The following is a 21916-nucleotide window of genomic DNA, read 5'->3' on the forward strand; positions in this document are numbered from 1 at the left end:
GGCCTTTCATTTGCACAACTCCAGGGGCCACCCTGGCACCCAGAAGACTCTTAGTAAAAATCTGTTGAATGAGTCAATGACTGAACAAGGTGCCAGGACGGTATATCAGAATGTATTTTAAAGGTTGACCAGTTGCTGACAGAGTTGTCAATGCCCAGCTGCTCCATAGAAAAAAATTTTCCCTAAAATAAGGTACCAAGTGGTTTTGCTCAGTAGCCTAGGCCTTTTTTTTTTTTCCCCCATTTAAAGTTAAGCAAATCTTAATTAAGCTGGTGGCACAGTGTTTAAGACCTTGGCTGCTAACCAAAAAGTCAGCAGTTTGAATCTACCAGCCACTCCTTGGAAACACTGTGGGGCAGTTCTACTGTGTCCTATAGGGTTGCTACGAGTTAGAACCGACTCGACAGCATCTAACAACAACAATGGTTTTATTTGCAATGAAAAATCAAGTCATCTGTTTTTAGGCATAAGGACTGAGGTGTTTCCCCTGGTGGGTGAGGCTCACTGCTGATTTTGGTTCTGAACAAAGGATGTTTTCCCCTCCCTTATTTCCTCTCTTCTGCTTCTTGTGCTCATGTCCATTGGTGTGCTGCAGCAGGCTTCTGCTGGCTTGTGAGAGCTGATGGTTATATTTTCAGAGTTTTGTGAGTTTTTTTTTTTTAATTATATAAACTTAAAATTAAACAAGTTACATTAAAAACAAAATATGCAAAACACACATACACAAAAACCCAAAACAAAACCCGTTGCCCTCCAGTCAATTCCGACTCATAGTGACCCTATAGGACTGAGTAGAACCGCCCCATAGCGTTTCCAAGGAGTGGCCGGTGGATTTGAACTGCTGACCTTTTTGTAAGCAGCCAAACACTCGACCACTGTGCCACCAGGGCCCCATGCAGAACTTACCACTTCCTAATTACTTTTACTGTTCTCATGTGCTTGAAGTTATTTATATCTATTGAATTGAATCTGTATGACAGAAATGCTATATGGTGGTGCGCTACTGAGCACTTCTTTCCATCAGTGACATCACATTGATAGCTTGAAATCAGCTATGATGGAAGTTTTTACACAACAGAAATTGACAAATCCTACAACTCAGGGCTTGATTTATTGTTTTGCTGATTGTTTTGACTTAAGAAAGCAGATTAAACTTAAACGTGTTTTTATGTCTATAGCCATTACATTATGAATAGTATAAAATATTGAGAAAATATTCTTCCAATATTTGAAAGCTATTATCCAATTCAGCAAAGAAGTTGCTCATGTCTACGTGGTTCTTCTCAATTCACTTTCATCTTCCTTATTAATACAAACATCACTCAATACTTACGTCAGACCTACACTCGCTTGTCAATCTGGTAATAGAATTATAAAAACTGACAGTGGATTTTACAAAAGATAGTAAATCATGCTAAAGTTATAAACCCACTGCCGTCGAGTCATGGAATTTATAATAAAGAGTATTGTATATTTTGTTTTATTTGTAAATCATCTGTTATACATCCTTTAAATCATCAATGTTTATAATAAGCTTATGTATTTCCTCCTAGGCAACCAGTTAGACATTTACTAGCACACCACTGGTCTAGCGCCTTATGGTCTCGTTCTCTCTAGTTCTGGCAGTGCTGCTGCTGTTGTTTTATGGGTGATTTTTAAGTCTTGTGATGCCTTGACAACCTGCCTCAGCAAGGACTCCTGGCTGAAGCAACACAACATGGCTCGGGGAAGGGACTGCACATCCCTGACCTACCTGGGTACTTCCTGTGGAAGGAGGCATTTCAAGCAGTGGAAGTGAAAATTCCATACACCCACCCTGAATCTGGTACCTAATTGCTTAGGTTCCAAGCCAGGAAGAGTATTGAGGGATGATTATAAATATTACTTTGGGGCCTGGGGCAGAAATTCAGCTTCAACATTGTTGGAGATATCTAGGGAATCTAACTATCCCCTGCAACTGTCTAGGCACCCGCTACTTGCACATTGGTGTGGTGTGCGGATTCTCTTTACCATTTACTGACATGAAAGCCAAAACAAAGTCTATAAAACTGAAATGCACCATCAGCACAGCACAAGAGGAATAAATCGCAGCAAGTGGCCAAGTCCCTTCCCTGGCAGGCACGCAGCTCTTGTCCAACTCCCCCCTACCCCCAACCAAGCGCAGATACACATTAGAGGTTTCTAAAGTTGGCTGTGCAGCAAATGTCAACGCTGCAGTGCTTGAGTTTAAGGAAAGCCTCCTCAGGTCAGTGCTTATGAGCTGTTAAATATTTTTTAAGGCATCTGAACTCAAAGATTTCTAAAGCATCTGAACTCATGAGAAGAAAAGCATTTTATTCTTTACATTTTAAAAGTAATGCTCAGAATACCATTTACAGTCATGAAGTAGCCCAGTTCCCCATAGTTTCTCAGGTAGGACACTGGTGAGAAGGGATGGAATACATGCCTATGGCTGGCCAAAAGCCAAACCCATTGCTGTCAAGTCAATTCCGACTCATGGCGACCCCATGTGTTACAGTGTAGAACTGCTCCATAGGGTTTTTCTTGGCTGTAATTTTGTGGAAGCAGATCACAGGCCTTTCTTCTGTGGAATGGCTCGGCGGGTTTGAACTGCCAACCTCTGGGTAGTAGTTGAGTTCAAATCATGGAGTAAAATAATTTTTTTAAAACCGAATTTCTAAAATGTACTAAAAACATGGAAATCAGAGAGATTGGAGCAGGTGAGTATTTGGGAAGAATGTGTTATCTATTTCTCTGACTCCTACTAGAGAAAGAAACCTTTTTATTAAGGTATACTTTTTTCCCCTATGTTTTCAATGTACCTAGTTTATATCAACGATGGCAATGTTTCCAATACATTCTTTGACTGAAAAAACATTACACAGATTCTCCCATGAGATTAAATGAATTTAAGACAGGTTTCCAGGTTTTCAAGGTACATTATGTGAATGAAACAAGGATGGAAATTAAACTTTCGAAAACTGAAATGTAACCTACAGTGTGGGACACTCATCATAAGCATCAGCTTGAGAAATTTCTCCAAATGTATTTTCAAGAAGGAATACTCTTTAAAATGTTTACTCGTGTGTAAGGTTGGTTTTCCTGGATATTGAGACAAGAAGTTAGCAGCTACTGAAAAGTTAGAAGCTAGATGTATTAATATTCAAAGCCAAAAAGCAAAATTGCTGTTGTGAAATCACTGGTCTGACTTGCCTTTCTTCCTAGGCATTAGGTGTAAAAGAATTCTGCAAAAAAAAAAAAAAAAGGCACAAGAGGAGGGTAGAGAAGTGGCCTTACCTGAGACTGTAGAGGACTTTCCCGTCGGGCTGGACCCGCAGCATGACGTTGTCTGTGGTGGTGTCGTGGATGAAGGAGCGCTTGGAGTGCACGAAAAACATGTCGGGAACCCAGATCTTCTTCACTAGCCGTCCGTCAAATGTCATGCTGAGGTTGTTGGTGCTCGGGAAAGACAGCCTCTCATCCTTCCAGTAGTGCCTCAGGTAGAGGGTCATGGTAAAGTCCTGGGGGCGGAGAGACAGAGAGGGGAAGCCCACACACAAACGAACCCCATGGGGTGTCAGTAGGAGGGGCTGTACCCTCCCCCATGGAGTCCATCACCTGGCTAGGGGATGAAACAGAGCCAAGTGAGCCTCATCCTTGAGGGTCTTGCTCCTGGTCTCTGGGGTTGGCTACAGCAGGAAGAAGAGAACACTGCAGGGAAGGAATTCAGCAGTAGGCCTGTAGCCGAAATAGTGGCCCTGAGCCCCACCCCACCCCCTGGACATTCACTCGGTACTGAGAAGATTACTACTGTGAACACCGGGGACCTCTGCCTGAGGGTTCGCCAGGCCCACACACAAATGGGAGTGCCTGAGACTTAATGCCTCCTAGAGCAGCTCTTAACCAGAGATGGGGGTGGTGGATAAATACCCCAGCTCCCTAGCCCCTTAGTTGGGACAACCCTGAGGCTGCTGACTGCTGGAGTATCCCAGTGGGACTGAGTTCCACGATAGGACCAGTCTGATGATCGGTTGTGGATAGGACCACTGTGATCCATAGGGTTTTCAATGTAGATCATCAGGCCTTTCTTCCTGGTCCATCTTAGTCTGGAAGCTCCACTAAAACCTGTTTCGCATCATAGCAACATGCAAGCCTCCACTGACAGACAGGTGGTGGCTGTGCATGAGGTGGATTGGTCAGGAATCGAATTCGGGTCTCCCGCATGGAAGGCGAGAATTCTACCACTGAACCCACCAATGCTCTCAGCCAGTTTGATAGCACAGCCCTTTTTGCTTCCTTCCCTCCTGGTATTTCCTCACTCCCTTCTGGTGTTTCCTGGGATCTTCTCTCAAATAAACTACTTGTGCTAGAATGCTTGTCTCAGCTCTGCTTCTTGGGGAACCCAAACTAATATAAGGCCCTAAAGAGCCCTATAAGTCAAGCAGCGGTAGAACATTCCAGTTTTTATCTAAACCCAGCAAACATAAAGAAATGGAAACACTTTCACTTCTGCATTTCCACAGCCAGCAGCCTGATTCACAGTAGTAATATGTGTCCAGCTATGTGGCAGCTGCAACCTTGGGCCCCACTGTTTACATCTGAGAGCCTTTGATAGGGTAATGTGCCCTGGCTACAAGAGCCTGGGCACTGGAGGGGCGAAGTTGAAGTTTGTCATCTGGCTCTGTTTCATACAAACTGGGTGGCTTTTCCTAAGGGTCTTAACCTCCCTGAGCCATCTATAAAATGAGTGTGGGAATTCCCATTTCTCGGGGGAGTTGCGAGACTGAGTCAAGTCAGGTGTGTGGAGCACCTGGCCCAGGACAGGCCCAGTGTGCACCCCCTGCCCACTGCCCTGGTCAGAGAAACACTTACCATGTCAACTTCTGAGATGCTGTCCAAGCTCTCCACCTGCACATCCACGCCAACGGGAACGGCTGGGCCTGGGGACAGGGCACAAGAGCATTTATTCTTTTGACTTAAACTTTTACTATGGAAGAGGAAAGGAGTGTTTTCCCTGGAAACTGAGTATCATGTCAGATTTGAAGGTTTGGTGTTCCCACATGCCAACCTAAAGTCAAACGAGAGATGAAAGGGTAGAATCACAATCTGGCTCTCTGGAATATTTCAACCCATGGCCATTGAGTCGATTCTGATTCATAGTGACCCCATAGGGTTTCCAAGGCTGTAAATCTGTACAGAAAGAGACTGCCACATCTTTCTCATGCAGAGCTCCTTGTGGTTTCAAACCACTGACCTTTCGGTCCGTAGTCGACTGCTTTAACCACTGTACCCCTAAAAGCTCGGCTGCTAACCAAAAGGTCAGCAGTTCAAATACACCAGCGGTTCCTTGGAAACCATAGGGGGCAATTCTACTCTGTCTTACAGGGTCTCTTTGAGTTGGAATTGACTTGAAGGCAATGGGTGGAATATTCCAGCAAAGGTAAAAAGGTAAAAAAAAGAAATTTTTTTTTTGTTTGAATCATCAAGTGATTCTGAAATGACAAGATTAATATATAGCCTCCTTCGCTGGATACATGCTTATCTAAAGGTATGATGAAGACATAGGTCAGAGGGTGGGTCTGGTCTTAGGAGTGATCGAATGACTCCACAGCATGAGGTCACCTGCTACATTCCCTGTATTTACCTTCTGATTTTGTACTCTCTTTCATCATGGAAGCCAATGTCTCTGGCCATGAAAAAGGCATTGCTTGGTGTCTTACTTTCCTAGGGCTCATGGGCAGATTAACCAGTAAGCAAGGTATGCACAGGCTTACGTTAAGCAAGGTAAGCACGGGCTTACTTGTGCTTACTTACTAATCTGTAGTGAAATTGATGATTTACTAAACAAGGTAAGCACTATGCTTACCTTGCCTATTGGGTAATCTGCCCTTGCTGACGACTGCCTGCGATCCTAGGTTCCTTTGCTACTTATAGGTGCATCTGCTTCCATCCCCTCCCCTTGTGTGTCTGTCTCTCTGGATTTGTACTCCCCTCTGTAAGACACCACTCAGAATGATTAGGTTTAGGACCCACTCTACTCTTGTATGACCTCATTAACATAGCAAAAGAAAAACCTATTCCCACAAAGGGTCATATCTATAGGTACAGGGGTTAGGACCTCAACATAAATTTTTTGAGGGACACAATTCAATCCATAGCACTTGGTAATAGGCACTCAGAACCAAACCGAGAGCACTTGCCAACTCCACAGGTGTACATCTTCGCTACACAATGGATTAGCTGGGGGTGGGGTGAGAAGGGGTGGGGGGGTGCAGAGGGAGTGGGCAAGATGCACCTGGGTAGCCTTAAAAAGACTAGACTTTACTCATTTCTGGGCCATCAAAATGTAATATTCATAAACAATAAGTTGTTGTGTGCTGTTAGGTTGATTCCAACTCACAGTGGCCCTATGCGACAGAGTAGAACTGCCCCATAGGGTTTCCTAGGCTGTAATCTTCACAGAAGCAGGTTGCCAGGTCCTTCTCCCATGGAGTGTCCGGTGTATTCAAACTGTTCAGCTTTTGGTTAACAGCCGAGTGGCTAACCATTGTACCACTGGGGCTCCTTAAACAGTAAGAGAGCATTGTAAAGAGAGCGGATTCTGCTCTTTTTTCAGGCCTGTGGGGCGGAGAAGGAGCACACTCAAATCATTTTGAGTGAAAAGGTGAGTTTGGATCCAAAAGCAGCAAGTTATGGACTGGATAGAGGCTCCCTTACAAAACCCATTTATTCTTTCAGCAAAGGTGACTGAAAGAAATAAAAGGCATGAGAATGATTTTTAAAATAGATAAATGTTTTATTTTCCAGGGAAAAAACCCGCTAAGAACAAAACCCTATTTGACACCAAGAGGGTTGAAACCCGGCAGCTGCAGGCTAAGCTTCAGAGGGCTTTGGCATCCTTCTGCTCTAAATCATTATTTTCTCAAGTGTTTTTCATTTAATTAAACCCAGCAGACCACACTGTGTCCTCGGATAAGTACCCAGCGTTCCAGCTGCCAGCTCCCAGATGAGAATAAATTGAGCCCAAGGTTGTTATTTCTGAGCGTTTTCATGAAGCAGCTCTGGGCTGCAGCTGCTCCTTCTTCCCCTTGCCCTTCCCACAGCCAGCTGCTGGCATCACTGATCCTGGGCTGTCTTTGTTAGGAGCTGGGCTGGGTGAGCAGCAGAGCCCGGTGGGACAGGGCCGATGCTCAGAAGATGCCTGGGCTTGGTGACTTGTCCACCAAGTACAGCAATGGCAGATCTGATAAAGGGAGAGCCAAGCTGTGTGGTCCCTTGGCTTGATTTCCTGACCGCAGACAGACAGAAACCAACAACCAAACCTGTTGCCGTCAATTCCCACTTGACGGCAATGCCAATTCCCTCCTGGAGACCCCACTTGCTTCACAGAAGAGCTGCACTCTAGGGTTTTCGTATGGAGAATGGCTGTAATCTTTTGGAAGTAGGTTGCCAGGCCTTTCTTCCATGGCACTGCTGGGTGGATTCAAATTGCCAACCTTTCAGTTAGTAGCAGAGAGCAAACCTTTGCACCACCTAGGGACCTTGGACAGACAGAAGGACCCAAGAAAAGAAGACGACCGGAAACAGCACACATGTCATACCTCCAAAGCCAGGTCTCATGCTGAAATCATGGTCATCTATCCTCAGAAGCTGCTCTGACTTTGTCAGAGGTGATTTGGTGATGTCAGGGCTTCGTTTCAGAACTGGGCTGCGGAAGGAAAAAACAGATTGATCATGGATTCTAACCAATCCAGATTAAAAAACTTTTGCATTCAGGTTCTTGATGGTGACGGGCTTGGCAGGGTGTGTTATTTCTTCTTTGAAGCTACTGGGTATCCCCTCACCCTTTCTTCAGCTTTCTGGATAAATGAACTGACCCAGAAGGTCCAAGACAGTGTTTCTCAACTGCCGCTACTTATTAAAATCACACAAGGAGCTTAAAAATATCGATCCCCAGATCCCGCCACAGAGGCCCTGATTTGGGAGGTCTGAGAATAGGGCCTGGGAATTGGTATTTTTAAAACCCAGATAATTTTGAATGTGTAACCACAGCTGAGAATGGCTGGCCCTGGTCCTAATGAATAAGCCCAGACACTCCAAAGGACTTTGGCCCCTGTGGGGGTGCAAGCTGGAGGGGAGAGTGGGTGGGCTGAGACTGGTGCCCTGGACCCTGTGTGGCCCTCTCTGTGGAGGCAGGATGGACTTGACCACATGTTAAATGCCAGCCATCTGGTCTCACGCCAACAAGAAGCCAGCTGATTTTGCTGCTGATTCTGAATTGCTGCTAGCACCATTTTTATTTATTTTCACTTTTTAAAATAGGTAATATATGCACAGGGATCGACACTTTAAAAAAAAAAAGGAAATGCAGTGAAAAGTCTGCTTCCCACCACTGCCTCCATCCACTCCATTTCCCCATCCACAGGTACCTACCTCTCTTATTGTTCCTTATTCGTTGTCCAGAGCTTCTTATATGTACAAGTAAATACAAATATACATTCTTTTTTATACACACGTTTAACATATAAACTTTTCTACTACTTCTGGAGTCCTGGTGGCTCAGTGGTTAAAAGCTCAGCTGTTAACCAAAAGGTCAGCAGTTTGAATTCACCAGGTGCTCCTTGGAAACCCTATATGACTGTTCTCCTCTCTCCTATAGGGTCGCTATGAGTCGAAATCGACTCAACGGCAACGGGTTTGGTTTGGGTTTGTTTTCTACTACATCTTGCTTTTTTTAACTTAAAGTACCTTGGATTTTTATCTGTATCAGGGTATCCCAAGCCTCCTTATTCTTTGTTACACTGCACAGTGCCCACTACATGAATACACCAGAATTCACTTGACCAGTCCTCATTGGTGGACATTGGGGTTAACTCCAGTCTTTTGCTACTACAAACAATGCTGCCTTGGCCTTGACTATAATTCATCTGCCCATCAGCACCATCTTTAGAAAGCACGGAAATGATTAACTGCCTTTCCTGCTAGCATCACACTAACACATGCTGACACCATATGATCACATGCTAACATCATGTGACCACATGCTGACGACACAAGGTAACATCATGTGACCACATGCTGACGACACAAGGTAACATCATGTGATCACGTGCTGACTCACGCTAACTTCAAGTATGTATTCTCTCCAGAGTCAGTAGTGCTTCTCCACCCTCTTCATCACCACCATCTCTGCACATACTTTTCCTTTCTCCCTGATGCAATGGTTCCCAAACTCTGGCATGTATCAGCACCACTTGGAGGGCTTGTTGAAACCTAGATTCCTGAGCTCCCTCTCCCCATCCCTGGCAGCTTCTGATCCAGTAGGTCTGGATCATGCTGATGCTGCTGGTCAGGGATGCCATCTTGATAACACAACCCTTATTCTCAGTACACACACTTTCCTCACAACTAGCTCAGCCCCCATTTAAGTCCTTCACTATCCTTTTTTCAGAAGAAATCATTCAGCATTGTTGGGGGGAAGAATGTGTCTGGGAGCCAGAAAAACAGGACTTGGATCTCAATACTGACAACACTTGCTATGTGGCTGTAGGCATCTTGTTCCCCTGAGATTCAGTTTCCTCAACTGATAAAAGAAAAGCTCTGGGACCTGACAGGGGTTAAATGAGATAATGTGTGTGGGAGCACTTTTCAGTCTATGAAGTTTTATGCAAATGGGAGGAGCCAATACCATTACTGAGCTGACAGGAAGTTTCCTTCTCATGTGAGCAAATAACTGTGCTGGTAGCAAAGGAAGTGAGCCAGGGAGAGAATTTCATCTAGTGAATGAGGGCTTAGCCACCCTGCTTATCTACCACCCACCTGCCAGTTTGTTGTACTACGGTGGCTTGCATGTTGCTGTGATGCTGGAAGCTATGACACTGGTATTTCAAATACGAGCAGGGTCACCCATGGTGGACAGGTTTCAGTGGAGCTTCCAGACTAAGAGGGACTAGGAAGAAAGGCCTGGCAATCTACTTCTAAGAATTCGCCAATGAAAATCTGATGGATCACAATAGAATATCGACCGATAAAGTGCTGGAAGATGAGTGCCCTAGGTAGGTGGGAAGGCACGTAAAATCTGTAGTGGCCACAACAGTGGATTTGAACATAGCAACATTTGTGAAGATGGAGCAAGACCGGGCAACATTTCATTCTATTGTACATGGGTTCACCATGAGTGAGCTAACTCACCAGCAGCTAACAACAACAACCCAGATGGTGGATGTAAGGAAGAAAGCTGGGGAACTTCAAGAGGAGGAAGGCCAGTCCTCATGGTTGCCATGATCCTCTCTCTCACCCAGGCTGATGCAAGAGTGCGCTTCCCCTATTCTCCCTTTAGACTTCCCACCCTCTGCTTTCTGCTCCTTGGTGAAGGGGGTGAACTGCTGGAAACAATCACAGCTGAGGTGTGAGGAAGAAGTGTCTTTCAGAGTGGTGCGCATTTGTGACCATACCTGCCTTGATGGTGGGCATCTTCATGTGCTTCTTGTCTCTGTCTTTGAGGTCTACTATGAAAATAAAAAATACGGACATTCTAGAGGCAGGCTAGGTACTCAACAAAGCAACCCCTCATCCTCCAGAACTGCTTCAAATCTAATCAGAATAACATATGAAACAAAAACACCTGTGAGGCTTCAGAGGGTTAACTTAGCCTTTCGATGAGCATTTTCCAGTTTCCCTCAGGAGCAGGGATTGGAGGGTAAATAATTTAGGAGGCTGGATTTAAAGAGATCTGAACTAAAACATCTTCCCATTGGCCAACCCAAGCCTGAAATTGCTGCCATTCTTTAAGAGGGTTCTTAATGATGTGTACATTTTAACTTGGCTCCACCATAAAATTGTCACTAAGGTGAGTACCACATTGCCTGCACCACTTGGGTTTCCTTGCCCTCTGGCATCTTGTTTCAGCCAAATGGGAGGCAAAGGAAGTGAGAGAGCAGGAGGAGAGAGAGGTCCGAGTATTTATTCCTCCATCATCTCCCTGTCTCCAGGCCAGGGTCCGGCAATGGCTGCCTCACTGTGATTACAACCCTCAATGGGTGGTCCCTCCTTCACAGTTCAAGCTTTCAGTGTTGTTGTTAGGTGCCGTCCAGTCAGTTTCGACCCTAGCAACCTACAGGACAGAGCAGAACTGCCCGAAGAGGGTTTCCTAGTCTGTAATCTTTACAGAAGCAGATTGCCAGGTCTTTCTCCCTTGGACCCGCTGTGGGGGTTCAAAACGCCAGTCTTTCAGTTAGCAGCCTAGCCCTTAGCCATTGCACCACCAGGGCTCCTTAAGCTTTAAGTAGGCTTCAATAATACTATTTTCCTTTCAGGCCTAAGGTTAGTCATGGTTTCCTGCTGTTTCTCATCCTTGAGGATATCAACTTGCCTAGTTGGTTCCCTGAATCCTGCCCACAGCTCTGTAAGTAGCCCCTCTATTCAATTATCATTAGTTAAGTCCTTTTGGGTGCAATTCTGTTTTCTTCTAGGACTTGACCGATGCACAAGGCTGATGTCATCTGTACCAAAGTGGGGCAGAGGCAGGTGTGAGCTCTGCACCAATGGCTCACTGAAGTGAAGAAGAGCAAAGATTGAAGAGTGGATGCTCTTTGGGCTCATGGCCATCCAGAATGAGGCCACAGGCCATCAAGGCAGAATCCTCTTCATATTCAGCACCTTGCACCATGCTGGGCCTGGGAGGACTCTCGAGACATGTCAATTTAATGAAGGAAGCAATCAGTCCCCTTGGATGGGCGCTATGGGAGGTTTGTCAAATTCTGAGATGCCACTCTCTTTACCTTCAAGAAACTTAGATTCTAGCCTAGAAAAAGCTGATTAATTGGATCCATTCTTATTGTTTTAATATTTTAAAAACTTTCTCTGCTTACACGCACATGCAAAATATTTGAAAAATAGATTTAGGCTTAAAGGAAAAGATGAAAACCATTCACAAATAACCACTGCCATCCTGTATGTGGGGCCCTGGTGGCACAGTTGTTAAGCATTTGGCTGGTAACCAAAAGACTGGCAGTTCGAACCCACCAGTTGCTCCCTGGAACCCTATGGGGCAGTCCTACTTTGTCCTATAGGGTCGCTATGAGTCAGAATCCTTACAGTTCTGGGAGAATTAACATTGTTTTACTTTGTGTCAGGTACTTGAACCTGTCATCTTGTTCCAACTTCACAACCACTTCTGGCATATATTAGCCTCATTTTACATGTGAGGAAAATGAGGCCCAGAGAAGTCTCCTTGCCCAGCAGCTAGGAAGTGGCAGAGCTAGGAGTGAGTCCAGTCTAACTCGGCCACACCTTCCTGCCTGAACTTTGCCTGCTCCACACACACCTGCAAAGCTCTTGGAAAACCACACGCGTATACAATGATGACAGAAAAAATGAATCACAAGTGGGGATGGGAGGATAGGGAGAGTTGGAAGCTGGCAAAATTGTCACAAAAGGAGAGACTGGAAGGGCTGACTCATTAGGGGGAGAGCAAGTGGGAGAACAGAGTAAGGTGTATATAAACTTATATGTGACAGTCTGACTTGATTTGTAAATGTTCACTTGAAGCTCAATAAAAGTTAATTTAAAAAAAAATGAATCACAGGGAGGACTACGGGAGATTTTTTTACTATGAATATTGCAGTCTGAGGATAGACAAATCCATTTTTTCTTCCTGATTTTTCTTATGTATTTTCTTTTTTTTTTAATTGTACCTTAGATGAAGGTTTACAGAACAAACTAGTTTCTTATTAAACAGTACACATAGTGTTTTATAACATTGGTTAACAACCCCATGACATGTCCACACTCCCCCTTCTCAACCTTAGGTTCCCTATTACCAACTTTCTTGTCCTCTCCTGCCTTCTAGTCCTTGTCCCTGGGCTGGCGTGCCCCTTTAGTCTCGTTTTGTTTTATGGGCCTGTCTACTCTTTGGTTGAAGGTTGAACCTCAGGAGTGATTTCATTACTGAGCTAAAAGGGTGTTCAGAGGCCATACTCTCCGGGTTTCTCCAGTCTGTCAGGCCAGCAAGTCGGGTCTTTTTTTGTGAGTTAGAATTTTGTTCTACATTTTTCTCCAGCTCTGTCTGGGACTCACTATCGTGATCCCTGTCAGAGCAGTCAGTGGTGGTAGCCGGGTACCATCTAGTTGTACTGGACTCAGTCTGGTAAAGGCTGTGGTAGACATGGTACATTAGTCCTTTGGACTAATCTTTGCCTTGTGTCTTCAGTTTTCTTCATTCTCCCTTGTTCCCAAAGGGGTGAGGCCAGTGGAGTATCTTAGATGGCCACTCACAGGCTTTTAAGACCCCAGACACTACTCACCAAAGTAGAATGCAGAACATTTCTTTATAAACTATGTTATGCCAATTGAGCTAGATGTTCCCCACAACCATGGTCTCCACAGCCCTCAGCCCAGCAATTCAGTCCCTCAGGGTGTTTGGATTTTAGACAAATCCATCTGTGTGTGTGTGTATAGCTATGGGTAAAGAATTTCTCTGCCTAAAAGATAACAAGAAACGATTTCTAAAAGTGGCCAGTTTCATATGATTAGGTGAAAGTGAGAAAAATTCTTTGAATTATTAATCTTCCAAATGAAAGTCAAAAGGTTATCATGAGTATGAGGCAACAAATACATTTATTTTCTGTCCTTCCTTTTACTGCCTCTAGGTAAAAATGCCACAACGAAATTTAACACTTAAATCAAGGCAGCTCGAAAAATTACTCTCTCAGAAGCAACTCACTATCTTATTTTAATGCTGAACAGCAGTGAATAAGTTCTTGGGGAAAGAAATGATGAGAGTGTCATAAATCAAAATTATGACTAATTCAATCCTATGTACTTGAGGTTCAACAATAAATTTATGAATTATATGGAAAAGCAAGCTGTGCAACAGTAAATTCTATACCTTTTTAACTTCTCTCCCAGCCAGTAACATACACAGTTTAGCACAGACGTTAAAGCTTTTGAATCCAACTGCCTATTTCAAATTTGGGCTAAGTGAGCGCACCAGCTGTGTGTGTGTGACCCTGAGTGAGTTACCTAATCTCTAAACCTCAATTTCCTCCTCTAGAAGACAGAAAGGACCCCTAGCGGTGCAATGGTTAAAGTCCTCAGGTGCTAACCATAAGGTCAACGGTTCAAACCCACCAGCCACTCCATGGGAGAAAAATGTGGCAGTCTGCTTCCATAAAGATTACAGCCTTGAACGCCCTATGCGGCAGTTCTACTCTGTCCCATAGGGTCACTATGAGTTGGAATCAACTTGATGGCAATGGGTTTGGTCTGGTTTACTAAAATGGAGATTGTGATAGTACCTACCTACCATGCTCCTGAGAGGATTAAATGAGATGTAAGACACCTGCATGGCATATGGCAGGCACTAAATAAACCTTAGCTCTACTGGACTGGTATAGCCCTTTGCGCATCCTTAAACATCCTTTGAAGGAGCCCTGCTGGCACAATGGTTAAGTGCTCAGCTGGTAACTGAAAGGTCAGCAGCTGGAACCCACCAGCCACTCTGTGGGAGAAAAGATCTGGCCATCTTCTCTGGTAAAGATCACAGCCAAGAAAACCCTCTGGGGCAGTTCTACACAGCCACATGGGATGGACATGAGTCAAAATAGACTCGACAGCAGCTGACAACAAGTAACACCGCAGTGAAGTGTTGCACACATTGCTCTGTTGCACCGTTCTTTGTGGCGATGATTGGGACAGCAGGAGGACATGCTGGCAGTTAGGAAGCCACCACGCTGCCTCGAACCCCAGCTTTTCAGACTGGTGGGAGAACATGGTTTCTCCTTTCTCCAGGCCCATTCCTTTGGATGTGGGATAAGGGATTGGGCCACAAGGTAGCTTTGAGACCTTTGCGGTCTATCACAGGAGCTGGCATCCCTGAGATGCAAAAGTCACGTTAGTGGATGCAATCCTGAAAGGGCCATTCCACTGACAAAGCCCCACCAATATGGGTGTGGGTTTCCACGCGGTCCCACCAGCACAGGGTGCGTGTGTGTGTGTGTGTGCGCGCGTGTAGTTTCTATTTATTTAATAAGGATGGTACCATGATATTATTTATGTTGCATTTCTTGAACTGCTAGAGAGGCCGTGCATTTTTCCACATAATGATTATTCTAGGTTCTTCCTCGGGTGGAAGCAGTTCATCTCCTTTGGTTCCTTACTAAGTAGGCTTTTGGGTGACTAATAATCTGCGTTTCAAACCATAGCTTTTAAGAATGTGGACACTTCTTAGTGCCTGAGGCCTGCACATCTGTGGGAGACCTGAGTTGCCTGGAACCAAAGGACAGCAGAGGCTGTGTCTGGTATGGGTAGGACCATCCAGCTCTGAATCGATGGTTTCTGTCCTGGCTCGGATCTACCTGAGCAAGCCTTCTTTCTGCCACCATGACCAACTTCTTTTCCTACCACTTGGTGGGTCTCTCACACAGACCTGGCCTGCTGTTAGTTCTCACAGTTATAACGTAAGGCTATACACAGGATGGCAGCGGTTATTTCTGAGAGGCTTTTATCTTCTCTTTTGTGCTAAAATCTGTTTATCAAATATTTTACATGGACATGTAAGCAGAAAAGGAGTTTTTAAAATACTAAAACAATAAAAAGGGATCCTATTTATCAGTTTTTTCTAGGCTAGAATCTAAGCTTCTTGAAGGCAAAGAGAGCATCTCAAAATTTGACGAACCTCCCATAGTGCTCATCTGAGGGGGCTTATTTCTTCCTTTATTGAAGTAACAAGTCTTGAGCGTCCACCCAGGACCAATACTGTGCAAGATGCTGAGGATGAAGAGGACTCTTCATGCTCAGAATCTTCATCCTTCCCCTGCTGACCAAGGTCTCAACTGTATTATCCAGGAGGACACATATCAAGGGCACATTTGCCAAGACGACAGCCTGCAATGCATATCAGTGTGTTAAACTACCAATTGAACTTGTCTGTCTAGCATCACCTCTCACCCTCTCACCCTGGGGAATCGAGCCATGAGTCCAGGCCTCAAGCCAAACCAAACCAAAGCCACTGCGGTTGAGTTGATTTCGACTCATAAGGGCCCTATAGGACAGAGTAGAACTGCCCCCATAGGATTTCGAGGCCTGTAAATCTTTAGAGCCGCAGACCGCCACATCTTTCTCCTGCAGAGAGGCCGGTGGGTTCTTGGTTAGCAGCCAAGCACGTAACCACTGCACTACCAGGGCTCCTAGGCCTACAACAGGGGTGAGTAAAAACCTCCAAGGTGATCGCATGGTAATAGCAAGAATTAAAATCGTTTGACTCACTTGTCTGCAGTGAGGTAGCTTATGTTATTGGAAGGAGAGTGGAATTGCCATCAGGCAGACTTCAATTTGAATTTCACGATGGTCACACACACACACACACACAGAAAAAAAGCCAGTAACTTTGGAGACTCATCTTTCTGTCCTTCCACTTCCTATAAAATAGGGGGGAGGGGGAATAATACTAACTTTAACGGGGTTGCTATAAAGATTAAGAAAGAAAATGTTAATTTGAACCACATGAAATGCTGATGTTCACCTGTTTTTGGTCTACAAAAACACTTTCATATGGTTCAATCTGAATTTTACTTCCATCCACGTAACTTCCTGTTCTCATTTTCTGAAGGAGAGCACAGAACGTGGGGACGTGGAGGATGCAGAGCGCGTTCCCGAAGGTACTTGATCCTGTCCTCATTTCATGCTGCAAGCACTCTCTGGATCACTCCATCCACCACCGCCTATGAGGACGACCTTTAAATGCACATCTCCAGGCCTGATTTCCATCCAGCTGCAGGCCTATATGCCCTCGCCTACTGGACAACTCTACCTTATAAGGCCATCAAGATCAATACGTTCATACTGAACTCATTATCTTTTCTCCTAAACCTGCTCCTCCTCCTCCTTACCGTGGCACCACCATCTACCCAGTTGTCCAAATCAAATACCTGCTAGACATTCACCCTAAACTCTCTCACCCTAAAACCCATAGCCAATCTAATTCTAAGCCTGACGATTCTGTCCAATCCATTTCCACCACCCCTGTTAATTTCCACTATTATCTTCCTAGCTCAGGCCTTCACCATCTCTCATCTGGACTAAGGCATAGACTCTGGATTAGTTTTTCAGCCTCCACTGCAGCACCTGCCACCACGCTGCCACCAGCATTATCTCTCTGAAATGGAAATCAGGTGGACAGATCCTCTTTACCTTCAGAATAAATTTGAATTCTTTCTTTTTTCTATCTTCCTATCCCTTTCTGCCTTCTCATCCTGCCTCTGGACAGGATGCCCATTTGGTCTCATGTATCTGATTGAACTAAGAGGTACACTCTTCACATGTATTATTTTTTGCTTTATAGTCCTGTCTAATCATTGTCTGAAGAGTGGGCTTGGGGAATAGTTTCAGTTCTGGGTTAACGCAGCATCCAGGGGCCATCATTTTGGAAATTCCTTCAGCGTCTGTCAGACCACTAAGTCTAGTGTTTTTATGTGAATTTGAGTTCTGCTGTTCACTTTTTCCCACTCTGTCTGGGATTCTCTGTCAGGGTGGTCATTGGTGTTAACCTGTCACCATCTAGTTCTTCAGGTCTCAAGCTGGTGGAGTCTCTGGTTTACGTGGTCCTTTAGTCTCTTGGGCTACTATTTTCCTTGTGTCTTTGGTTTTCTTCATTCTCAATTGATGCATCTTAAATGGCTGCTGGAAAACTTTTAAGACCCCAGACACAACTCACCTAAGTGGGATGCAGAACATTTTCTTAATTGACTTTGTTATGCCAACTGACCTAGATATCCCCTGAAACTAAGGTCCCCAGGCCCCAGCCCCAGCTTCTCTGTCCCTCAGATAAATTTAAATTCTTTAACATGACAAAGAAAGTATGATTATGGTGCTTCCAGCTTCTGGTAGGATCGGTTTGCCCTCCCAGAGTATGTCCAGAGTGCTGAAATTTGTCCAGCGGCCTGTGGTTATAGACAGGTAATGTCTCCATTCTACTGGGGAGAAAGGGACAAGTAATAAGTATTGCTTCATTTAGCATGATTTGTGAGAGGTAACCCATCCTGGCTGTGCCTCCCAGGGAGATTTTGGGAAAACACGAGACTGTGTGCCAGGGCGGAGACTACGGAGAGGCACGGAGGGTGCAAAATTTAAGGAGGCACTTGCATGTGTTGCCTCACAATAGTCCCAGCCGTATTGTGTGTACGTGTTTACCTTGCTTCCTGCTTTATTAGTGTGAACCATGAACTGTGAAAAGAAGCCTGGATACAAATTACTGACAGGCTTCAAGTCTAGATGAAATTAAGCAAGCCCTTTTATGAGTTGGAATAAACTCGACGGCAATGGGTTTGGTTTTTAAAAATTTAGACTACATAAAAATAAAACTTAAACTGGTTAATAGAGTCTGGATGGTGCAAACAGTTAACATGCTCTGCTGCTAATCAGAAGGTTGGAGGTTTGATTCCACCCAGAGGCATCTAGGAAGAAAGGCCTGGTGATCTATTTCTGAAAAATCAGCCACTGAAAACCCTATGGAGCAGTTCTACCCTGACAACACAGATGGGGTGGCCATGAGTCTGAATCAACTCAACAGTAACTGGTTTTACTAGTAACTTGGTTGGTGGGGGGATAAGTTAGGTCCATCATTCTGGAAAGTAATTTGTCCAAATATATCTAGAGCTTTAAATGTTCTCATTCCATTTGACCCAGTAATTGCACTTCTTAGGAGTCTATCCTACGTGAATAATCACGCATGTAGACAACTATTCTTATGGACAAAGATAGTCGCACAAACTATTTATAGTAACAAAAGGAAGCAACTAAATGTCCATAAATACAGGGAAAAGCTTAAATGCTGGTATATTATTCACTACTCTACAGTCATTCAAATGAGAATTCCATAGACTTTCTTTTTTTTGTAGACTTTTAAAATAAGTAAACCTGTAGACAATATTAAGTAAAATAAGAAGGTTACAAAACTCTGTGCATAGAATAACCCCAAACTATTTAATATATGCTTAGAAAACACGGCTGGAATACACAAGATTATTTCTGGGTTGGGAGATTATAGGTGATTTTTGTGATTTTTAAATAATTTTTCCATTGTTACTTTTTAAAATTTAAATGATGCTCATAAATGTTCTTCTTAATAATAACAAAAGAGGAAGTCCTATTAAGAAACATATTTTTAAAGAAAGAGTATTTTGCTGCCTGGAACTCTTAATCGTTGGTATTACTAATACGTCGTCACAGTAACTCTGGTTTGGGGGAGAAGCTAAGAAGTTTTTGGTGGCAACCAATAGGGTTTGTTGCTATTGTTGCTTTTAACCCTCGTGAGCACATTTGGTTCAAATAATCTCTATGGCTGCGCCACTCCACAAATTTGACTGCTTTTTGCCCTAGCAACCTCTGGCCCTAACCGTAATTGTGCATACAGCTTGGGCACGGTGAGTCCTCTCCCTGCCTTGGGGCTCACCGTGACCACTGAATATTTCAGCTCCCAGTCTGGTGATGCTGCTATAACAGCTCGAAACAAATGCTGTGAACTGTAGCTGGCCATGCAGGCACTCACTCCAACCCCAGGACAGGAGGCCACTGAGGAGCCAGACACCCAGGCCTCCTACCAGCCCCAAACTCCTGAAAGCTGGACTTCCTTTCATATCAACTGATACTTCCGACTTCTAGTCATATCTTTGTCCAGAAACTTTAAAAGTCAAGGCTCAATTTGGATCTAAAGCTGGTGTCACAAACTTGTAGAAGAAGAATAAAGAACCAAGAATCCCCTTGCTGCCTCCATTTCGTCATCAGTAAAGAGAGAGAGCTGGACTGGGTTGTCTCTAAATATCATTTTTTATTAACTAATGTCAGGCAAGCAGGTGTGCAGAGGTGTACACACATTGTCAGTGATGCCATCAGAGCCCTCCAGCCAGGTGGGAACACAGGGGTCAGTGGGAAGCCTGGCTCCCGCGTAGGAACAGGGTGGCACGTACCGTGTTGGCAACAAGCAGCTCATCAGCAGGCAGCTCCATCGCTGCACCCTGCCAATTTACAGGTTGAGGACAATTTAATGAAGATATAAAAAGGGACCCACAAACCTAGCAGAAATGATTAGAAATAATTTCCACTAATAAGAGGTCCTGTGGGTTCTTTCAGAATTAGCGGGTTTGTTTTAACTCTAGGTTGTAGATACTAACAAATTGCCCTTGCTTTTTTTTTTAATGTGCATACATTTTTTTCATCCAGAAGGGATTTAAGAGTATGTGTAACAGCACTATATTTAACCTACCAAAACACAACCAAAAAAACCTAGCATCATTTTAAAAAGCGTAGCTCTAACTTTCTAAAAGAGAGGAAGCGGGAGAACAAAGGGAGAAGCAGGAAAACGGCATTCACATAACACACATACGCTGGAAGCCGATGCTCGATTTCTAGAACGATGTCACAAGCTTGCGTTGCACACCCCCTTGCCATAAATCCTCCATCCCTAAAAGTCCACTCACCTGCCTTTCTTAGCCATCTCGTGTCCTTCTCGTTCTTGCCAGTGCACTCGGCTTTCAGTGGCCAAAACCCAACCCCACCACAAAAGGAAGATGCCAAATTTTATATCCTGGACAGCCACCATGGGTTTCCGAGTCCGAACAGTTCTTTCAAGAAAGAGCAAAAAGAAAAAGGATGCTCGTTTTCTCTCTTAAGACATTATTGGTCTATTCATTACTAGAAGGATGTTTACTCATGAAAAAAAAAAAATCAACCCACAGTAATCTGCAGAGCAGGGAAAGCAATTTCCACTAAACCTATAAATCCTCCTACGTCAGCTGTGAGGGATTTTCTGAACTGAGGCTGAATTCCTGCATCCCTGTGGAACAATTATTTCGGCTGGTCTAAAGGAGTTCTTTGTCAAATGTTGTGGATATGTTGGTAAAGGGTATGTATTTTCTGGTCCAATGAATAGAAGGAAGTAAAACTGGACCAAAGCAATTTCCAAAATGAGAAATGCCAGAGGTGCCAACCACTTCGTTTGTCATGCTAATAAGTGCCTCCCTGGATCTATTTTAAGCTTCCAGCTATTATTGTTTGCTTTAGCTGAGAGCTGGGTTTGGACAACTCTCTGCCGCCACCCCTCCTTCCAGTGGCTGAAGCGGTGGAGCCTCCAGGCTCAGTACCTGCACTCTTGCCTGCTTGGTAGAAGTTAGGAGGGCGAGTGGCGAAGAGACTCTTTATCTTTGCAACCAAATTTCCTTAGCAGTTGCATTTTCCTTGTTATGAACCCTCATCAGACTTTCACGTTTGATAATTGTTGTTCGTGTGCTGTTGAGTGGATTCACACTCATAGCGACCCCATGTGACAGAGCAGAACTGCCCCATAGGATTTTTGCTTGGCTATAATCTACCTGGTGGCATGATGGTTAAGAGCTTGGCTGCTAACCAAAAGGTTGGCAGTTTGAATCCACCAGCTGCTCCTTGGTAAACCCTATGGGGGCAGTTCTACTCTGTCCTTATATGGCCGCTATGAGTCAGAATCAACTCGATGGCAACGTGTGTTTTTGTTTTTGTTTTTTTAATAATCTTATACCAGTAATAAATTGACTATAACCATTAAGTCTCTGTTCTCTAACTGAGACAGGGAAGAGATCAGGCTGGCTGAATTAAATAAAGGCTACATTTCAAGGCCCTGTGGGCTTGACCAGCTATAAATTACTGATAATCTTCCTGAGTTGTTTTTTCAAGGCCTCACCAGGTGCAGGGCATAGGCAGTAAAGATCAACGTGGCCTACGGATGACCTTCCACATGAGACAAACGTGAACAGGGACCCCTTGCCGGGGCTCGAACCAAAATCCAGAGGCATCGCGCACGCACGACATCCCAGCAGCCTTTGTAACAGACTCCATCTTAGTTCCAACAACTTCTGCAAACAAGTCGATCTTGAGTTCTAACTGCGTG

The 21916-nt window shown here is 44.4% G+C and overlaps 1 protein-coding gene across 1 annotated transcript in view; it reads right to left on the minus strand.

Annotated features, from left to right (window-relative positions):
• Positions 1-20982, minus strand: part of LOC100670389 (gamma-aminobutyric acid type A receptor subunit rho1) — a 34397-nt gene extending 13415 nt beyond the window's left edge. Inside the window, exons 1-5 of the mRNA XM_003404352.4 lie at positions 20475-20982; positions 10455-10505; positions 7602-7708; positions 4873-4940; positions 3298-3521 (exon numbers count right to left, since the gene is read on the minus strand). Coding sequence (XP_003404400.1) covers positions 3298-3521; positions 4873-4940; positions 7602-7708; positions 10455-10505; positions 20475-20596 — 572 coding nt within the window. The 5' untranslated portion in view covers positions 20597-20982. The remainder of the gene's footprint in view (positions 1-3297; positions 3522-4872; positions 4941-7601; positions 7709-10454; positions 10506-20474) is intronic.
• Between the last annotated feature and the right edge of the window lie 934 nt (positions 20983-21916).

This window comes from Loxodonta africana, chromosome 1 (genome assembly GCF_030014295.1).
Source record: "Loxodonta africana isolate mLoxAfr1 chromosome 1, mLoxAfr1.hap2, whole genome shotgun sequence".
Lineage (NCBI taxonomy): Eukaryota > Metazoa > Chordata > Mammalia > Proboscidea > Elephantidae > Loxodonta > Loxodonta africana.